At 57.7% G+C, this 20313-nt stretch overlaps 1 protein-coding gene across 4 annotated transcripts; it reads left to right on the top strand.

Annotated features, from left to right (window-relative positions):
- The first annotated feature begins 2100 nt into the window (after positions 1 to 2100).
- Positions 2101 to 19405, top strand: NRTN (neurturin). 4 transcript variants are annotated; one of them, XM_074528774.1, is made up of 3 exons: positions 2101 to 2476; positions 16992 to 17165; positions 18680 to 19405. In XM_074528774.1, the coding sequence occupies exons 2-3, from the start codon at positions 17003 to 17005 to the stop codon at positions 19126 to 19128; spliced, it is 612 nt and encodes a 203-aa protein (XP_074384875.1). In that variant the 5' UTR covers positions 2101 to 2476; positions 16992 to 17002; the 3' UTR covers positions 19129 to 19405. The 4 variants fall into 4 exon arrangements, with proteins under 4 accessions (XP_074384875.1, XP_074384874.1, XP_074384872.1 ...); XM_074528773.1 differs by having other exon boundaries at positions 2334 to 2476; positions 16901 to 17165; XM_074528771.1 differs by lacking the exon at positions 2101 to 2476 and adding an exon at positions 11460 to 11978.
- Positions 19406 to 20313: the final 908 nt, after the last annotated feature.

The following is a 20313-nucleotide window of genomic DNA, read 5'->3' as shown; positions in this document are numbered from 1 at the left end:
CTCTGGATCCTGTGTCCGATCCCCTCGCCTTGGGTGTCACCATGCTGGAGCACATAGGGATGTGGGAACCCAGGGCTCCTTGGGGCTCCTTGGGATTCCTTGGGTCTTTTTCATGATGCTGCATGAGGAACCAGCCTGAGATGTCCCTGCACAGTGTCTGAGAGCAGCAAACTCGGGGAGAGCCAAGGGGAATGTCCAGGATCAGCCTGGAGACGCTCTCAATCCCAGCGGATCAAGGGAGGCTCGGCTGGTCAAGGAGAGGCAGCCAAGCCAAACAGGAGAGGCTCCCAAACCTCCTCCGCCGGCCAGAGGCTCCCAGTTACACTCTGGGTTGTGTGATTTAGGTACCAACCCCGCTAGAGACAGCAGGGTGAGGTGTGGGGATCATGGAATATTGGAATATTCCCCAGATCCCACAGGAGCCAGGACCATCCCACCGTGAGCGGCAGGCAGGCCGACACTCGGAGCAAACACCAGGGGATGGATGGATGGATGGATGGATGGATGGATGGATGGATGGATGGATGGAAGCTGCCTACCACCAGCCGTGTTACACACGTCATTAGCAAAACGTTAATTAAAACAAAAGTCGCAAATTGTACCAGGCTGTGCTGCCTCCGCTGCGGCTCCGTAATGGCTCCGGCGCTTCCTTGGGCACGTTCGCTCCTTCTCCGCAGGGGCTGCTTTGCATTAAGTTGTTTGTTTAGCAGCTACCGGGGGTTTTGGCAGGACAGCCGCTGCCTCCCGAGGGCTGTGGAGCAGGAGGGGGTCCTGTGGTGCTGTCCCAGAACAGCTGGACACGTCCAGGTGAGGCCAGAGAGCAGAGCCACAGCTGCCCATGCCACCAGCAGCTCCCTGCAGCCCAGGCCGGGGGTCTCTGGCTCCTGCCGGGCCTGGAGCAGCTCTGGCTCCTTGGAGCACTCCTGGGAAGGTGTCCCGATGGGCCAAGGTCACCCAGATCCCAGAGCCCTCGCTGAACCCCTGCAGCCCCGACATGTGCTAAAGGAAACAGTCCCAGCGTATTAATACTTGCAAAAACAAACAGCGGGGAGATGGGAGAAGGAGGAAGCCAGGAGCTGAGGGAGCGTTAAGTCTCTCATCTCTAAACTCTGATCCCTCTGTTTCCTACAGCCATTGGCTCCCTGAGCATCCCCGTGCCAGGAGCAGCCTCTGGAAATGTGCCCTTCACTCCAAGGGGCACCTGCGCCCCTCTCTAAGCTGGATTTGCCTTTTTTGGGGTCTCTCCGGCACTCACATTCCTGATTCCCAGGTGGGAGAGCGAGGAGAGGAGCCAAAGCCGCGGGAGATGCTGCAGGATCAGCAGCTCGAGGAACCTCCTGGTCTCCTGCCTCTCCTCAGCACTTCTCATGGAATCCTGGAACGGTTTGGCTCGGGAGGTTGGGTGGGAAGGGGCCTTAAAGGCCATTTCCTCACTGGAAGGGTTGTCCATGGCGGAGTCACCACGGGGGGATGTCAGGGATGCGCAGGAAAGGCCCCTGGGGACAGGGGTGGAGGAACGGCTGAACCTGATGAGCTGAGAGGGCTTGTCCAGCTCAGGCTGGAAATGATTTCATCAATCCAACCAGGCCATTTGGGGCTCACACAGAAAGTACAAAATCGCTGCTCATCTCCCAGGCACTCAGCAGCTGGCACCGACCTCCAGCCTGTCCCGTGCCAAGCGGGGATCGTGCCCCGATCCTGCCCCGATCCTGGGTGGGGAAAGCCCCGATGGAAACCCAGCGGTGACTGTGCCCGAAAGCTGCTGACGGCCCCGCCGTGCCCTGCCCAGACCGGCTCCAAAATGCCCCCAGTTAACGAGGGAGGGATGCGCCCATGGCCGGGGGCGTTCGGTGCCGCAGCGAGGGGAGGTTTGGGCACCGCGCCCGGTCCGATCCCTGCCCGCGGCGGGCACCGGGTGCAGGGGCAGAGCCGAGGGGTGCGAGGGTGGCGAACCGGGGCGATGCCGTGGGCAGAACCGGGGCTCGGGGCTGGCAGCACCGGGGCAGGGTCGGCGCGCCTGGCGGAGCCCGGGCGGGGCGGGACCGGCACCGGGAGGGACCGGGGCGGCACCGGGAGGGACCGGGGCGGGGCGGGGCGGCCCCGTCGGCTCCGCTGCGAGAAGCAGCCGGTGCCTCCTCCGGGGGAGCCGCGGACTCGTGTGGCTGCGGGGCGCGGGCAGCAGCGGCACCGGGAGGCACCGGGGCGAGACGGGCACCGGCAGCGGCCGCGGCAGCGAGCGCAGCCCGGCTCGGGAGCGGGCGGGGCGGGGGAACCGGCCGGCTCCAAACCCGCCCCCCGGCGCGGGAGGAGGCGCTGGCCGAGCCCCCCCGCCGCGCTCCAGCCGAGCCAGACCCGCGCCAGACCCGCGCCAGCCCCGCGCCGCTCGCCCATGGCGACCCCCGGCCCCACGCGTGCCCCGGGCCCGGCACGGAGCGGCCGCTGAGCGCTGCGCACCGGCACCGGCACCGGCGGCCAGGTAAGCGCCGCGGGCGGCCCCGGCTCGGCAGCGCCGGCCCCGGGCACCTGCCCGGCCCGGGACGCTCCTGCCCCGCCGCACCGGGGGCGGCCCCGGGGGTCCCGGTGAAGCGTCCTTCCCCCGGTCTCAACCCCGGGGCTTCCCCGCTGTTTATTCCCCGCCGAGCCCCCGCGGGTCGGATGCTGCCGCCGCCGAACGGGGCAGAACCGGAGCCTTGGGGCTGCCCCGGGGATGGGGGAGCGGGGGGACCGAGCGCCGTGGCGGGGTCGGGGCCGCCTGTGCGGCCGCCGCGGACTTTGCTGCATTCTTGGAGCCCGTCCCGCCACGCAGGAACACAAACACGGCGCGGGACGGCTCCGGCAGCGCGGGAGGGAGGAGATGGGTCCTGTCTAAATATTAGTTTAAGGAACGGAAGGATCTCCAGCCGGCATCGTCACCTTCCTCCGGCCCGGCCGCGCCGCAGCGCTGACCGTGCCCGGAGCCCGGCTGGGGCTGGGGGTGAATCCCCCCCATCCCCCAGGGACGGAATTTCCCCCTCTCGCCGCCGTCTCTCCCAAGGCTTTAACAAAACAAGGCAGACCTCGGGTGTCTTTATTGCACATATATGGTAGCTTGTAGCCAGCGCTGATTTAAATCCCATCCTCGCTCCGGGAGCCGATCCGCGATCCGCGCTGCGTGAAGGGCACGGTTTATCCCGGCGGGAGAAGGGGCTGGTGCCTGCTGGAGGCGCCGTGGGAGTCCTGGATGTGCTGAGATCCCGGATCCAAAGGCAGGATCCCGGTGGATCCCAAATTCATCCTCTGGTGCTCGTGGCTGCTCCTGGCTTTAGGCACAGGGCAGAGACACCGAGCAGGGGAAGGGGCGGCTCTGTGCCGAATTTTGGGGTGTGAGAACTCTTGGATTTGCCTTTTCCTCTTTGGTTCCGACCCAAATCCGCCCGCTGCGGCTGCTGCAGGCGCTGCACCCGGCTCTGCTCCGCGTCCCGGTGTGAACGCCCTCGGTGTCACCGCCGGGCTCGGGCTCGTCCTGCGCCTCCGTCCCTGCAGCTCCGGGGCTGGGGGAGGATTGGACGCTCCTGTCCCTGCAGCCCCGGATTTCAACCAGGGCTGGGTGTCCGAGGGCCGGCTCTGGCCCGCAGGAAGGGGCACGGGAGCTGTGGCACATCCCGGCAGGATGGGCACAGGGCAGAGCCACAGCAAGGGCAGAGCCCGGCGCCTTCCAGGCCTCGTGGACGGGCTGGAAATAAAAGGAGCTGCTCGGGTTTGCTGTGGCACAGCCCGGGGGACACGCAGGGACAGGGGTGGGCAGCCCTGGTGCCCGTGCCGGGTGCTGGGCCCGGCGCTGGTGGCACTGGGTGCCCTCCCATGGCACTGCCGTGAGTCACATCGGGCTCGGGCACCTCCCTCCTGGAGCCCCCTTGGGCTGTGCGGGCTGTGGGGGCTCCAGGATGAGCGGTGGGGTTGGTTTGCACCTTTGGGGTCTGCAGGGGTGGATGTAAGGTTGGGAACATCCCCTTTTTGAGGTCAGGGAACCTCCCATGAGCCCCAAACACAGCCCAGTGCGGCCAGAGCAGGTGTCACCTTGGCTGTCCCCATGCAGCACATGGTGGGTGGCATTCAGAGCCCTGTTCTCTCCCCACCCTGCCATGCTGAGCCAGGCCATGCCCTCCCAGCGGTGCCTTTGGGGGGCACAGAGAGCTGGCAGCTGCCTCTCGATGCCACCCTGCCCATGGAGCAGCTCAGGGCACCCAGCAGGGCGAGGGAGATGCTGAGGGGAGGGGAGGGGGCCCTGGGTGGGTTCCCATCGGGAGGTGAGGTAGGACAGGGCTGCTGAGGGCTTTGCTGGTGTGGGGTTGTTTTACTGGTGTAGGGGTTTTTTACTGGTGTGTGTTTGTTTCACTGCTGTGGGCTTGTTTCACTGGTGTGGGATTTTTTTACTGGTGTGGGATTTTTTTACTGGTGTGGGGTTATTTTACTGGTGTGGGGTTATTTTACTGGTGTGAGGTTATTTTACTGGTGTGGGTTTGTTTTACTGGTGTAGGTTAGTTTTACTGGTATGGGTTTGTTTCACTTGTATTGATTTGTTTCACTGGTGTGGGGTTTTTTTACTGGTGTGGGTTTGTGTGGGGTTATTTTACTGGTGTGAGGTTATTTTACTGGTGTGGGTTTGTTTTACTGGTGTGGGTTTGTTTTACTGGTGTGAGATTATTTTACTGGTGTGGGGTTATTTTACTGGTGTGAGGTTTTTTTACTGGTGTGGGTTTGTTTTACTGGTGTGAGGTTATTTTACTGGTGTGGGTTTGTTTTACTGGTGTAGGTTAGTTTTACTGGTATGGGTTTCTTTCACTAGTATTGGTTTGTTTCACTGGTGTGAGGTTATTTTACTGGTGTGGGTTTGTTTTACTGGTGTGGGTTTGTTTTACTGGTGTGGGGTTATTTTACTGGTGTGAGGTTATTTTACTGGTGTGGGTTTGTTTTACTGGTGTAGGGTTTTTTACTGGTGTAGGTTTTTTGTACTGGTGTGGGATTTTTTCACTGCTGTGGGTTTGTTTCACTGGCATCCCTTGCCATCCCTAGAGCTCAACCATGGGGTGGCCCAGTCCCTTGGTCAAGGTGAGCCACTACTCCAGCCCTACCATTAATAGCTTGGGATGGAGAAATACCACCCAACTCTGATTTTTCTGGGACTTGGCCAGTCTGGAGTAGCAATTCCCCATGAAATTTGGAGAGGAGGACGAGCAGCTCCCTCCTGGCTGTGCCAGGCGTGCTGCAGCGTTGGAGCGGAGCCGTGGGGAGGGAAACACCACAAACAGCCCCATCCCCATCTCCTCTCCCTCACAAAACCCAACGCTGGCTCACTTTGCAGCCCAGCATCCCAGAGTTAAATTGAAACAATCCCTTTGCCACCGTGGTGTTCTCCAAAAAGCGTTTCCTCCTCCCGCTGTCGCTCAGAGCCTCGCAGGCGATGCCACTCACATCAGTGCTGCTCCCTGGGCTGTTTCCATCTGCATGGAACCACATCTCATTTGATTTCCTGCAGCAGAGGCTCCCTTTGAGCAGCTCCAGGAGCAGGGCAGGGCGGCTCTGAGGGTCGGGGGTGTCCCAGGAGGGGAAGCTGCTCCTGCGGCATCGCTCCCCAGCTGCAATAATCCAAAGCAGGAGCTGCATTTTGCTTTTCTTTTTTTTGCATTTTGCTTTTCTTCTTTTTTTTTTTTTTTTTTTTTTTTGCATTTTGCTCTGTCTCAGCAGCTTTTTCAGCAGCACAGGCAGCAGTGGTGCTTGGGCAGGGTGAAGAACCCATCCTGGAGCTCTCCTGAGGATGGAGCTGATTCAGGAGCAGGGTCCTGCCTTTGTGGCTCCAGCCTTTGGGGAGTCCCTTAATTAAATCCTGGCCTGGTTTAGAAGTTCTTGTAAAGCCAGCCTTGGTCCTTCCCAGTGAGAAAACCAACTTTGCTCCATGGTTGCCGTGTCTGGGCCTTGCTGGTGATGGCAGCAATGCAGAACTGCCCAAACCCATGGCTTCTGGAGGCCTTTTTGCCTTTAGAAATGTTGGTTTTGGCTCAAGGAGCTGCCTGGGAGCTCGGGGTGTATTTACTGCTGCTGTTGTCACTCCCGCCAGGGCTGTGGGATTTGCTGATGGCATCTGGAGGCTGAGGGCACCGTGACACAGGATAGACCCCTCCAGTCCTGCTGCCCTGGAGCAGAGCAGGGTCTGCCAACCAAAACCCCAAATCCCTGCAGGCTCCGTCCCAGTTACTGTGTTCCCCAAGCTGTGCTGGGAGGAACAGGCAGGGAACGCTCCCAGAGAGGTTCTGGATTGGCTTTTTCTGGTTTTCCTTGGGTTTTTCCCTCTCTGCTGCCTTCCCAAGGCCGCGTCCTGGTGCAGCACAGGGGGCACCAAGGCCAGCCCAAACCTCGGGTGTGAACCCACAGCACCTTCAGTGCCAATGTCCCAGCTGGGAACACCCATGCCGTCCTCCCCGGAGGAAGGGCTGGTCCCTGCTTTAACAGGGCAGCCGCTCTCTTCATTAAGTGGTGTTGGCTCATTAAAAGCACATTTTTGAGGCTTAGCAGCTCCTCGGAGCAGTCTGGGAAGGGACGGTGCCAGCGCTGGGGGAGGATGAGGGAGGAGCAGAGCTCTGCTGAGCTGGGCACTGACAGCATCACCCTGAACTGGGGCAAAACCCCTCCTGTTTGGTGTCCTGGAGGAGTTTAGGGAGGGAAAGGAGAGGCTGGAAGGCTGCAGGCAGGATTTGGGTGGGGTGAACCCTCTGAGCATGGCAGAGCATCCTTGGTGGGATCGCCCTGACAGAGGAGGGATGGGGAGGAGATGGAGGGTCTGGTCCCCTCCTGTCTCCAGGAGCAGGACATGGAGTCATGGAATGGTTTGGGCTGGAAAGGACCTCGGGCAGGGATCCCACTGTCCCAGGCTCTTCCAAACCCTTGGGCACTTCCATGGACGGGGCAGCCCCAGCTGCTCTGGGCAGCCAATCTTTGAATTTCCGAAACTTCACTTTCCTGTCCCTGCCCACCAGCACAGGAGCTGCAGCAGGAGCAGCTGCCAGCCCCATTCCCACGGGCAGGCACAGGGAAATGCCCCAATCCACGTTTTGCTGGAGTCCTTTGGCCGCGCCATCATCTCCCGACAGCACCTTCCTGAATTTCTCGTTGCTCTGAGCAGCCTCTGCTCTGGCAAAGGTGGGAAAGGGGCAGGAAAAGGTGCAGATTGTCCCTGTCTGTGTCACCTGCCCCGCCCCTGGCTGCCGGTGGCAGTGTGGGCAGGATTTGGTGGCTGGGTTCCAGTTGTAATCGGTGCTTTTATGGCAGCAGGAGCAACGATGCCAATCTGGAGCCATGGGAGAGGCCAGGAGGGGTGGGAAGGGCGGAGAGGCCACAGCTCTCCCCCCACACCGATATCCAGGGTGGGAGCAGAGGGAAAATTCTGCATTTTAGGAAACCGCCTGGCTCTTCCCAGTGGAAAACCTCTCATCCCTGAGTGCCGCTATTGGCCTTGGCACAGGAGATGCTGACCCCACTCCTTTCCCTGCCCATTCTTGCACCGAGATGCATCTGCACCCCAAATTCCTTGGGGTTTCCTTAGGACACAAAACAACACAATGTGAACTCGCTGCTCTTTCTGAGGTTAAAAAAAAGGGACCTTTATTTTGCTGACTCCAACATTTATGGATTTCCCAAAGTGACAGTGGATTGGAGGGTGGCAGTGCCACCTCTGCAATGCCACTGGGCAAACCAACAGCCCATCAAATTTCTCCTCCTCCATAAAAGAATGCAGAACAATGAGTTATTTACATGAAGTGTGTGAGGAAGTTCGCTACAAGAATGTAAACACCAGGAGGCTCAGAAAACCTCAAAAAATCAGGGTGACACCTGAGGGATCTCAGCAGGTTTTCCTGCAGTGACAGGAGGGCTCAGGCTCGTGTCCCTGTCCCTGCCGTCACCATCTCCACATGCAAAGATCCACCTGACCCAACCTGCTGCCCTTTGGGGACCCTCCAGCTCTCCCCATCGCCTCCAGCCCCATTTCCCCTGGGAGGAATAGGGGATTTGTCTTTACAGACAAGCTGTGAGATAAAACCAGCACTGGGAGGAGATAAAAGAGACAATGGGAAGGATTCCACTGATGGATGAATGGAAAAAGATATTTGCTTTTACAAGTAAACTTTGGGGTTTGCTGATAAATGAAATTAGACATTGAAAGATGGAAGAAGCAATGGGGAAGAAAAACTCTTCAATTCTGTAAGAAGTAAAAATTAAAAGGGAGGGTTATACATTAGAGGGGAATCTCTGGTATCAGGTGTATTGGGGAGTCTGTGCCTCCAAAGTACCTCAGAAATGGGGGAAAACCCCTAAATTCAGTAAGAATTAAAAATGAAAAGGTAGGGTTATACATTAGAGGGAAATCTCTGGTATCAGGTGTATTGGGGAGTCTGTATCTCACAAGTACCTCAGAAATGGGGAAAGAGAGAAGGGAAATGCAGAAATTGGGATAAAAAGGGAGGCTGCATCCAAAAATTCGAGAGATCCAGGAGAATGCCCCACGGCCTCTCCCTTTATTCCAATAAAGTCAAAGGACTCCTCTGTCTCCTTTTCGGACACAAACCTGTGGTGTTCGCGGGTTAATTTTCGCAACACCCCCGAGCATCTCGCAGCTCTGCAATGCCCCTGGCTGCAATCCGCGTTCCCAGCTCGCTGCCGCTGCCGTCCCGGCCGGAATTCCTCCTCTGCAGCAGCTCTAAGTGCTTCAATGTGTTGGCTGGGGTCGGACAGTAAATCCTGACGGGATCCCGGGCCAAACCTCGCGGCGAGGCTTTAGCGCAAATTGGATTTGCAAACCCCGCTCGGGGCTCGGTGCCCTCGGCAAAGCGCTCTAATCCCCGGGAGGAGCCGGGGGGAATCTGTGCGGCCGGGAATGCGGGAGAAGAGAGGGGAAAACGGGGGGAAATCCCGGCTGGGCATCGGCATCACCGGGGCTGCGTGTTCGGAGGGTGCTGGGGATGCTGTGGGTGCAGATCCCGAGGGGATGGAGGCGGATCCCGGGGGGATGGATGCGGATCCCGAGGGAATGGATGCTGATCCCCCATCCCAGCCCTGCATCCTGCAGGAGTTCTAGGTCTGATTCCCCAGGGATGAGAATGGGAATTGTTCAGGTGGGAGCTGGAGGGATTGGGATGCACAGTGTCTCAGCGCACCTGAAGAAAAGGCAGAGGTGGGACCTTGGGAAAATCAGTAATTAATACCTGGATATTAACTAGGTGGAACCCCAAGAAAATCAGGAATTAATACCTGGATATTTCCCACACAGAACCCTGGGAAAATCAGGAATCAATACCTGGATATTTCCCTATTGGAACTCTGGGAAAATCAGGAATGAATACCTGGATATTTACTAGGTGGAACCCTGGGAAAATCAGGAATCAATACCTGGATATTTCCCTGTTGGAACTCCGGGAAAATCAGGAATGAATACCTGGATATTTACTAGGTAGAACCCTGAGAAAATCAGGAATCAATACCTGGATATTTCCTAGGCGGAACCCTGAGAAAATCAGGAATTAATATCTGGATATTTACTAGGTGGAACCCTGGGAAAATCAGGAATCAATACCTGGATATTTCCTAGGTAGAACCCTGGGAAAATCAGGAATCAATACCTGGATATTCCCCGGGTGGAACCCCAGGAAAATCAGGAATTCACACCTTCAAGGTGTTTTTCCAAGGGGGAAACTGAGGCACCATGACCCCCCAAGGGATTTGGGGAACCCACAAGGGAGGAAACCCTACAAACCAGCCAAGCTGTGCTGTGGGAGGTGACCCCTCCTGCCTGTGGCCTGTTCCTCCCTCCCTGATCCCACCGAGGGCTTTTCCTTTCTTGGAAAAAAGGAGATTTTTGCCCCCAGCGCAGCCGTGGCAGCTCTCAGATACCAGCGGTGTCGAAACGGGCCTAGAGCAAAGCACATCTGGGGCCTGGGCTCCGTCTCGCTGCCAAAATTTAAGCTTTTAACCCTCTTTCCCGAGGCACTGGGATTGTTCAAACAAGCCACAGTAATTAGTTTCCTCTGACAAACCGCCCCTTTTTGGCATCGGGAGGTTTATTAATTCCGGGGGGGGGGGGGGCGTCGCTCCTCATCCAAAAATAATTGACATTTAGAGTCCAGGTTTTGGCACGAGAGGGAAAATTCAGGCTGGAAAAGCAGCACCAGGCGTGCAAAGATTGGCACAGCAGCACCCAAAGGCGCCCAGCAGCGGCCGGGGGTGCTTGGCCGGTGTTATCCCTGATTTCCTCCGTGGCCACATAAACCATGCTGGTTTTGGTGGGATTTCAAGCGATGTAATTTGATTTTCTCTGCCCTTCAGCAGAGGGGATCTGTCTGTGGGGAGTTTTCCTGCAGACATCCCCGCTCGGTTTCGGTGTTATTCACCTGGAACCAGGCTCTGCTCCCGCTGCAGCCCTCGGGCAATACCCTGAAGGATTTTATCAGTAATTAATCTCTAATTACTCACCTCTTCCCGAGAAGGGCGGCTCTTGCTGCTGCTTAGACCTGACGGAATCGGCTTAGGGAGGGGTTTGGGTTTTGCTGCAGCCGCGGTGACCTTGGCAGGGCTGCGACACCTTGAGGGGTCAATGGGGACACTGGGCTGGGAGCGCAAACTGGAACACGGACTGGGAGCGCAAACTGGGAGCAGCACAAACTGGGAACGCAAACTGGGAACACTGGGCTGGGAGCACAAACTGGGAACACAAACTGGGAGCGCAAAATGGGAGCACAAACTGGGAACAGAAACTGGAAGCACAAACTGGGAGTACAAACTGGGAGCACAAAGTGGAACACAGACTGGGAGAGCAACCTGGGAGCAGCACAAACTGGGAACGCAGACTGGGAACACTGGGCTGGAAACACAAAATGGGAACACAGACTGGGAGCACAAACTGGAACACAGACTGGGAGAGCAACCTGGGAGCAGCACAAACTGGGAACACAAACTGGGAACACTGGGCTGGAAACACGAAATGGGAACACAGACTGGGAGCACAAACTGGAACACAGACTGGGAGAGCAACCTGGGAGCAGCACAAACTGGGAACACGAACTGGGAACACTGGGCTGGAAACACAAAATGGGAACACAGACTGGGAGCGCAAAATGGGAGCACAAACTGGGAACAGAAACTGGAAGCACAAACTGGGAGTACAAACTGGGAGCACAAAGTGGAACACAGACTGGGAGAGCAACCTGGGAGCAGCACAAACTGGGAACGCAGACTGGGAACACTGGGCTGGAAACAAAAAATGGGAATACAGACTGGGAGCGCAAACTGGGAGCAGCACAAACTGGGAGTACAAACTGGGAACACAAACTGAAACACAAACTGGGAGCGCAAACTGGAAGCACACTGCCCATGCCCACCCCACAATGACTTTTAAACGCTTTGGCTGCTTTTTAGCTGCAAAGGGAGCAAATCTCCCCGAAATGTGCGGGGTTTGATGATGTGTGTCAGGGCTGGGCCGTGTCGGGGGGCGCATCCCGGCCAGGTGTCCCCCCGGGCCCCGCACAGACACCCCCAGGTGTCCCCGGGCCGGGCTGGGTGACACTGCAGGGGCTGCGCTGCATCAAACCCCGCTTTTATTCGCTGCTGATTTATATTGCAGCTGCATTCCCAGCCTGCGGCGGCATGGAGGGGGAGCCGCGGGAAGCCGGGGCGTGCAGCATCATTATCTGCCCTTGCAGGGACGGGCCGAGCCCAGCCTGGGCTGAACTGGGGCTGAACTGGGGCTGAACTGGTCCCGGCCGGGGTGGAAACCCCCGCGCTCGGCCCCGCTCTGCGGATCCCGCTAATTAATGACATGAAAGCCTACGCGAGACCTCCGGGGAAGGAATCAAAGGCGGCTCCTCCGCAGCTTCCCAGGGCATGGATCCATCCCCGCGGGCCGGCGGCTCCCAGCGCCGGGGCGGATGGAGGGAACGGGGACCCCGCGGGACGCGGTGAGACCGGGCAGCACCGCCCCGGGGATTGCCTGCACGAATCCAGCCCCAAAATGGGTCTGGGGGCAGCTCCTGGGGGTGGGGAGAGACAGGGGGGTCGTGGCTGAGGGGTCTCTGTTCTGGGGCCATCAGAGCTGTGCTCCTGTCAGGATTTCCATCCTGGGGGATTTGGCTTCTCCCCGTGCAAGCCGGCTGAGCTCGGGCACAGGATGCCATGCAGGGATGGCTCAAGGTGCCCCTGGGCCCTGGCACAAATTGGGATTTTCCTCCCCTGTGCTGCTTTCCCTCATGGAAAAGCTCCCGGACCCCTCTATGGCAGGATTTGTTCTGGATTGGCAGGACAAATGGGATATGGCAGGAACTGTTGGGATTTGGGAATTTGGGTTGGGGCATCTCCTCCCCACTGGGGGGCTCTGGGGGTCCCGTAAGCAAAGGTGATGCCCTTTGGGGTGTGGGATGTGGAAATGGATGGGGCAGTGTCCTGGTGCCTCCTCCTTTGATCTGGTTTGGCTCTGCCAAATCCAAAATGAGGGAAAATTTCAAACTGATTTGGGTGGGATTTGGAACAGCCTGGGAGAGTGGAAAGTGTGGAAGGTGAGGAAGGTGAGGAAGGTGTGGAAGGTGAGGAAGGTGTGGAAGGTGAGGAAGGTGTGGAAAGTGTGGAAAGTGAGGAAGGTGAGGAAGGTGAGGAAGGTGTGGAAGGTGTGGAAAGTGTGGAAAGTGAGGAAGGTGAGGAAGGTGTGGAAGGTGAGGAAGGTGAGGAAGGTGTGGAAGGTGAGGAAGGTGAGGAAGGTGAGGAAGGTGAGGAAGGTGAGGAAGGTGTGGAAGGTGAGGAAGGTGTGGAAGGTGTGGAAGGTGAGGAAGGTGAGGAAGGTGAGGAAGGTGTGGAAGGTGTGGAAGGTGAGGAAGGTGAGGAAGGTGAGGAAGGTGAGGAAGGTGTGGAAGGTGTGGAAGGTGTGGAAGGTGAGGAAGGTGTGGAAGGTGTGGAAGGTGTGGAAGGTGAGGAAGGTGTGGAAGGTGTGGAAGGTGTGGAAAGTGTGGAAAGTGAGGAAGGTGAGGAAGGTGAGGAAGGTGAGGAAGGTGAGGGAGGTGTGGAAGGTGAGGAAGGTGTGGAAGGTGAGGAAGGTGAGGGAGGTGAGGAAGGTGTGGAAGGTGAGGAAGGTGTGGAAGGTGAGGAAGGTGAGGAAGGTGAGGAAGGTGAGGAAGGTGTGGAAAGTGGAAAGTGAGGAAGGTGAGGAAGGTGTGGAAGGTGTGGAAGGTGTGGGAGGTGAGGAAGGTGAGGAAGGTGTGGAAGGTGTGGAAGGTGTGGAAGGTGAGGAAGGTGAGGAAAGTGAGGAAGGTGAGGAAGGTGTGGAAGGTGAGGAAAGTGAGGAAGGTGTGGAAGGTGAGGAAGGTGAGGAAGGTGTGGAAGGTGTCCCTGCCCACGACAGGGGTGCCACTGGATGGACTTTAAGGTCCCTTACACAACCCAAACCAGTCTGGGACTCCGTGACTCCACGGAATGGTGGGAATGTGGATGTGGCCACAGCAAGAGCTGCTCTGTTGGGTGGAATCTCCCCAGGCTTCCTCCTCCAACCACGACTTGGCCGTGGCCACCACCCCGGCACCGCTCCCGGCACCACGGGGTGCCCTGGCCCATCCATCCCCGGCCCACAGGCTCGGCAGGGGAGGCTCTTCCTTATTATTCCCACCGTGTTGAGGTTGGGTTTGTTGCTCTGCAGCTGTTTGGAGAGATGTAAACCAAACCCGCCGTAATTCAGACCGAACGTAAATGTCATGGCAGCGTGGGAACGAGGGCTTGGCTGCTCAGCCTGGGGCTCTGGGAGGGCTGGAGCTGCTCCTGCCCCACACCATCCACCATCCCACCTCCTGCACCATCCCACCTCCCTCTCCTCCACCCCATCTCCTTCTCCTCCTCCTCTGTCCCATCTCCCTATCCACCCTTCCATTTTCCTCTACACCATCCCACTTCACTCTTCTCCATCCCATCTTCCTCTCTAGCCTTCCATTTCCTTCTCCTCTGTCCCATTTCCCTCTTCCTCATCTCATTTCCCTCTCCTCCACCCCATTTTCCTCTCCCCCACCCCACCTCCTTCTCCACCCTCCCATCTCCCTCTCCACCCTCCCATTTTCCTCTCCCTCATCCCATTTTCCTCTGCCCATCCCAACCTCCTTCTCCACCATCTCCCCTTCCTCTCCACCCTCCCATTTTCCTCTCCACCATTCCATTTTCCTCTCCTCCACCTCATCTCCTTCTCCTCTGTCCCATTTTCCTCTCGCTCATCCCATTTCCTTTTCCCCCACCCCATTTCCCTCTCCACCATCTCATTTTCCTCTCCTCCATCCCATCTCCAACACCCCATTTCCCTCTCCCCCACCCCATTTCCCTCTCCCCCATCCTATCTCCCTCTCCACCCTCCCATCTCCCTCTCCCCCACCCCATTTCCCTCTCCCCCACCCCATTTCCCTCTCCCCCTCCCCATTTCCCTCCCTGGGCTCCCCCAGCCCCTCCCCAGAGCAGCAGGGCTCCATCCCAGGGCTGGGGCTGTGCCTGCTTTGTGGTCGGCCCTTTGGGGGGCTCTGGGGGGAGCTGGGGCAGAGCTCTGGAGCTGCTGGGCTGGATTTCACCGAGGCAAAGCAGAACCATGTGTCCCACACTGCGCTCTGGCTCTGCTCAGGGGGACCGGGGAGAGCTGCAGGGGGAGGAGGAGGAGGAGGAGCAGGGATGAGCTGAGAGCAGAGCTGGAGATGGGGACAGGGACATTTCCCCTCCTTTGTGCACCACTTGCTGTCAAAAGAGCAGGAAAATCCAATAGGTCCATCCCAGATCAGAGTTTGGGGCTTTTTTTCCCCTTTCAATCTCCCTGTTTTGGGGTCAGTTTTGGCATTTTGATCCAGGGGCGCTGCAGGCTCGAGTTCTCCCAGCTCAATCCCCAAGAAAGTGTTTTGGGAGTTTGTGGTAAATTTTGGGGGAGGTCTGATGCAATTTTGGAATGGTGTGGAGAAGTTTGGGGGAAAATCTGAAGGAGTTTTGGGGACAGTCTGAGGAAGATTTTGGGGGTAAAATCTGAAGAAGTTTTGGGGACAGTGTGAGGAAGTTTTTGGGGGAAAATCAGAAGAAGTTTTGGGGAAAATCTGGAGGAGTTTTGAGGAAAATCTGAGGAAGTTTTGGGGTAAAAGCTGAAGGAGTTTTGGGGACAGTGTGAGGAAGTTTTTTGGGAAAATCTGGAGGAGTTTTGAAGACAGTGTAAGGAAGTTTTGGGATAAAATCTGGAGGAGTTTTGAGGACAATCTGAGGAAGTTTTGGGGTAAAAACTTTAGGGACAATCTGAAGAAGATTTTGGGGAAAATCTGAGGCTGTTTCTCTTATGGTCTGAGGGGGTTTTTGGGGAAAATCTGAGGCAGTTTTGGGGAAGATCTGAGGCCGTCTTGGGAACAGTCTGTCCCTCCACCACCCTCATCCTCTCCAGGACAGCCCAGCCCCATCCTGTGAGCAGGACCAGGCGTTGAGCCGGAGCTGCTGCTGGAGGAGCAGCCTCTGGAGCTGCTGCCCATGGAAATTGTTTAATTCCTGCGGGATGAGTCATGAGGAGCCGGGATTTCAAAGCAGCTTGGCTCCCATGTAAGGCACTCAAATAAACAGTGTGTGGCAGGTGGAAGCTCTCTCTGATGTCCCATCAAGGCCTCTGTCTTTCCAAGCGCTTTGTGCTGCCAAAAATCCTTCGGCCACACCGTGGCTCCATCCATTCTTGAGGCTGGGCTCTGGAAAATAATGAATCAATGCCCGGAAACATGAATCGACGGAAAATTTATGGCACACTTAGAATATAATGTCTTTTGGGTCCTCTGCTTTGAAGCATCAGCACTGAAAGTTTTGGCATCTCCTTCTTTCAACCCTTCAGCAAGGAGGATTTAGGGAAAAAAAAATAATAAATTCACTTTTCTCCCTCTGTGAGCTTTAAGGAGTCTCTGGATATCGGGAACAAATCCCAAGAGTCTGCTGGAAAAACTGGGAGTGGTGTTGAAAAACGAGAGGGATGGGGAAAAGTGAGAGTGTGAAAAGTGAGGGGCACCAGAGAACCCCAAACACTCCACTTTTTTTGGGTAAAAAACATCTGCTGGATTTTGATTTATCAGGAAAAACAAGTGGAAACGCCGTCATCCCTGGAAGTGTCCAAGGCCAGGTTGGACGGGGCTGCTCTGGGGCTTTTTAGAGCAAAAAGAAACCAACAGCAAAGCCTGGAATAACTTTGTTGTTATTGTTTTGCACTTTGGAGCCGGGATTTGAGTCTTTCGAAAGGTCACAGGCGAGTGGGTGGGGGCCAGGATTGCCGGAATGGGAGGCTGCTGTTTTATGGGACGTGCAGCAAAGCCTGGAACCGCTCTCCTAAAGTTTTATGGGGCTGCAAGAAGCCAGAAGCCCTTTCTCAGGTGGGGGGATCGAGTGTCACAGCCCTGCTCCGGCCCAGAGCAGGACAAAGGGGCTGAGCCCCCCTGGGTGATGGAGGTTGTGTGATCCCCATTGTCCCCACTGGTGCCACCTTGGCCCTACTGGTGCCACCTCATCCCTATTGGTGCCACCTTGGCCCTACTGGTGCCACCTCATCCCTATTGGTGTCACCTCGTCCCCACTGGTGCCACCTCATCCCCACTGGTGCCACCTCATCCCCACTGGTGCCACCTCGTCCCCATTGCCACCTTGTCCCCAAGGCACCTTTTCCATGGCCATTCTCCCAGCCCAGGCCCCTCGTGCCTCAGTTTCCCATCTCAGCACCGTGCTGGTGCTGGGAAGGGAGGAGCTGGAGCCAAGGGGGGGTCCCAGGGGAAGGATCCCCCCATCCTGACGTGAGGGAGGGAGGGAGGTGAGGGGCTCTGGGGGCTGGGGGCTCACATTAAGGATGTTTGTTTTGCCTGTTTTGCAGAGTTTCAATGTTCTGACTTGCTCTAAGATGAAGGTATGGAAGTTTGCAGCCATTGCATCGATGCTCCTCAGTTCCATGTTATCCATTTTAGTTTGTAGAGACATGTTCAGCGGAAGCCGGGAACTCAGCCCCTTGCCTTCCTCGCCGTCTTCCTCACGGGATTCCTCCTCTTCCTCTTCTTCTTCCTCCTCCTCCTCCTCCTCTTCCTCCTCGCTGCGGAGATCCCCACGGGCGCTGCAACGCCACGGCTCTCTGCTGGCCCAGTGTAAGCTCTGCTCCTCCAGCCTGGGGTCACTGTCCCCCCATCCCGGCCCCACAGATCCCTCAAATCCCTCTGGGGTCACTCCCTGCCCTCCCCTGCATCCCAACATCCCCTTTAGGAGGGTTTAAACAAGAATTTGAGGTGAGCAGGAGGCACAAGGTACCAAACTTTGGTGTGAGCACAGCAGCTCTCCACAGAGGGGAACTCAAACAGCCCAGTTCCTGCAAAGAAAAGAAGCTGCTTTTATTCCCTTCCGAATGGTTCTTTTTTGGTAATTTTTTAAATGTTCCCTGCTATTCTTTACAAATGGAAAATGTCAAACAGGAGCTGAAGATGAGGGCACGGCAGCAGCTCCCCCTGCTCACCCCTCGGTGCTCCCTGAGGGCTGGAAATCCCCACGTGTTTGTTTTGATTCCAAACCAGAGGAACTGCTTTTTTTGGGTGGAAATCTGGAAATCGATGACAAGCTGTCAGATCACGCTTTCCTCTGCCTTTCCTGTGCCTCCTGCAGAGCTGAGCTGGAATAACCCTGGGTTTAGGGCTGGGACAGAGGGATGGGGGTTTTGCCAGCAGTGCTGGGCACAGTTTGTGTGTTGGTGCTGGCCCTGGGCTCTCAGGGGCTTTTGGGGGTCCCAGACCACAGTGAAACAGTGCAAATAGGAAATTTATTGGGGCTTCTCCCCAAATCCACCTGCCCCAAGGGACCTCCATCCTAGGGAACCCACTCCAGGGGATTTTCATTCTGGGGATGCCCTCCCACCTCAGGGTTTTTCCAGCCTGGGGATCATCCATCCACCTTAAGGCACCTCCATCTTGGAGAATCCTGAGATCCTCAGCCATGGAGGATGTCCCATCTCAGGCGGCCTCCATCCAGGAGGATGTTAACCCACCATGGGAATCTCCATCCTGGGAGTCATGTACCCCCGAGGAACCTTTTTCTTGGAGGATGTTTACCAACCCCAGAGAGTCTCCATCCTGAGGGAATCTCCATCCTGAGGTTATCCACCCACCCCAAAGGCACCTCCATCCTGAGGTTGTCCACCCACCCCAGGGAGTCTCCATACTGAGGGAATCTCCACCTTGAGGGAATCTCCATCCTGAGATTATCCACCCACTCTAAGGCACCTCCATCCTGGGAGTCATGAACCCCAAGGAACCTTTTTCCTGGAGGGTGTTTGCCAACCCCAGGGAATCTCCATCCTGAGGTTACCCATCCACTCCAAGGCACCTCCATCCTGGGGGTGTCCATCCACCCCAAGGCACCTCTATCCTGACGTTATCCACCCACCCCAGGGAATCTACATCCTGAGGGAATCTCCGTCCTGAGGGAATCTCCATTTTGAGGTTATCCACCCACCTCAGGGAATCTCCACCCTGAGGTTTTCCACCCATCCCAAGGCCCCTCCATCCCGGAGGACCCCCAGACCCTCACCATGGAGGATCTCCCACCTCAGGCCACCCTGACCCACCCCACCCTCCATGAGGCCACCCTCTAACCGTGTCCCCTCCTCCTGCAGACAGCGCCTTGCTGGAGAGCTACACGGAGGGCGAGATGCGCCAGCTGCTGTCGGCGCTGGTGGAGCGCTACCGCCAGGCCGTGAACTCGGGCGGGCACGAGCTGCCGCTGTTCCCCCGCGCCGGCGGCCGCCGCAAGCGCGCCCGCGCCCGCCACAAACCCTGCGAGCTGCGCGAGCTCGAGGTCAGCGTCAGCGAGCTGGGCCTGGGCTACGAGTCGGACGAGACCGTGCTGTTCCGCTACTGCAGCGGCACCTGCGAGGCCGCCGTGCGCAGCTACGACCTCTCCCTCAAGAGCATGAGGAGCCGCAGAAAGATCCGGAAGGAGAAGATCCGCGCGCGGCCCTGCTGCAGGCCGCTGGCCTACGACGACGACGTCTCCTTCCTGGACGCCTACAACCGCTACTACACCGTCAACGAGCTGTCGGCCAAGGAGTGCGGCTGCGTGTGACACGGGGGACGGCCGTGATGGAGGCCGGGGCGGCCGCAGGAGGAGAGACAGAGCCGCTGGCGTGTCCCTCGGTGTCACCGTCACCGGACTAGAGACGTGGCCGCCGCCATGGCGGGGTGGCTGGAGTGGTGACGGCGGCTGGAGGCTGTTGTCCCCTCTGTTGGTGGCCCAGAGGTGCCTGCTGAGGTGACAGTGGGTGTGCGACGTGCCCTCGGCGTGCACGGGCTGCACTGCATGTCACAGGTGTCACAGGTTCCACATGTGTCACACGTGTCACAGGGGTGGTGCAGCGCAGGTGTCTCTGGCATGAGGGACACACACACGTGCCAGGGGGTTCTGTGTCAGGGTGTGGCGCAGGGGTGTGGCACAGGGGTGTGGCGCAGGGGTGTGGCACGTGCAGGGGGTGTTGTGAGCAGTGCTGGTGCTGTGTGGTACTGGACAGGGTGTGCTGCACACCTGGGGTGTGTTTTGGGGTGTGCTGCACACTCCGGGTGTGTTTAGGGGTGTGCTGCACACCTGGGTTGTGTTTTGGGGTGTTCTACACACTGTGGGTGTGTTTTGGGGTGTGCTGCACACCTGGGTTGTGTTTTAGGGTGCGTTACAGGTTCGAGGTGCATCAGGTGCCCTGTGCTGCCCCAGGGTGGGAGCTGAGTCTTTCTCTCTGCAGCTTTGGGGTTTTGTGACCCCCCTGAGCTGCTGGGGGAGGTCCAGCCGCCCCAGATCCCGGTGTTTGGGGACACGGAAACGCTGAGAGTGATTTGTGTGTGGCTCTGACTCCCTCTGGCCTGTGCCCCTTTTGCCATCGTCTCACTCCTGCAGCCCTGGGGCTTTTCTTCTTACAACTCGGGATAATCTGAAGTAACTGGATTAACCTCCTGTGCCCCTGCCACGGGCAGCTGGGCCAGAGCCCAGCCACCACCAGGGAGGTGACAGAACCTCACAGGGCCACCAGCAGAGCTGTGGCACTCGGTGGCATGGCCAGGAGCAAACCTGGTTTGGCATCTCCCCAAATCCCCCCAGCTCTCCTGGGAGCATCCCCCGTGCTCTGCTCGGGGCTGGGATCTGCAGGAGAGGGGACTCAGGCCTGGCTTTGGCTCTGCTCACATTTACAGCAGTGTCACTGCTGTTTACTCTGCGGGGAAATAAATGAGCCCGCAGGCTCTCACATTCCCTGGGCAGGCTCGA

This window comes from Zonotrichia albicollis, chromosome 29 (genome assembly GCF_047830755.1).
Source record: "Zonotrichia albicollis isolate bZonAlb1 chromosome 29, bZonAlb1.hap1, whole genome shotgun sequence".
NCBI classification, from domain to species: domain Eukaryota; kingdom Metazoa; phylum Chordata; class Aves; order Passeriformes; family Passerellidae; genus Zonotrichia; species Zonotrichia albicollis.
This window is presented reverse-complemented; position numbering and strand designations above follow the sequence as displayed.

Excerpts from the sequence above, each read along its gene's own strand:
- NRTN (XM_074528771.1), top strand. The coding sequence starts at position 11,840 with ATGAAAGCCTACGCGAGACCTCCGGGGAAGGAATCAAAGGCGGCTCCT. Across the intron at positions 11,979-16,991 it reads CGGGGACCCCGCGGGACGCG|TTTGTAGAGACATGTTCAGC; the intron begins GTGAGACCGGGC and ends TATCCATTTTAG. Across the intron at positions 17,166-18,679 it reads CGGCTCTCTGCTGGCCCAGT|ACAGCGCCTTGCTGGAGAGC; the intron begins GTAAGCTCTGCT and ends CTCCTCCTGCAG.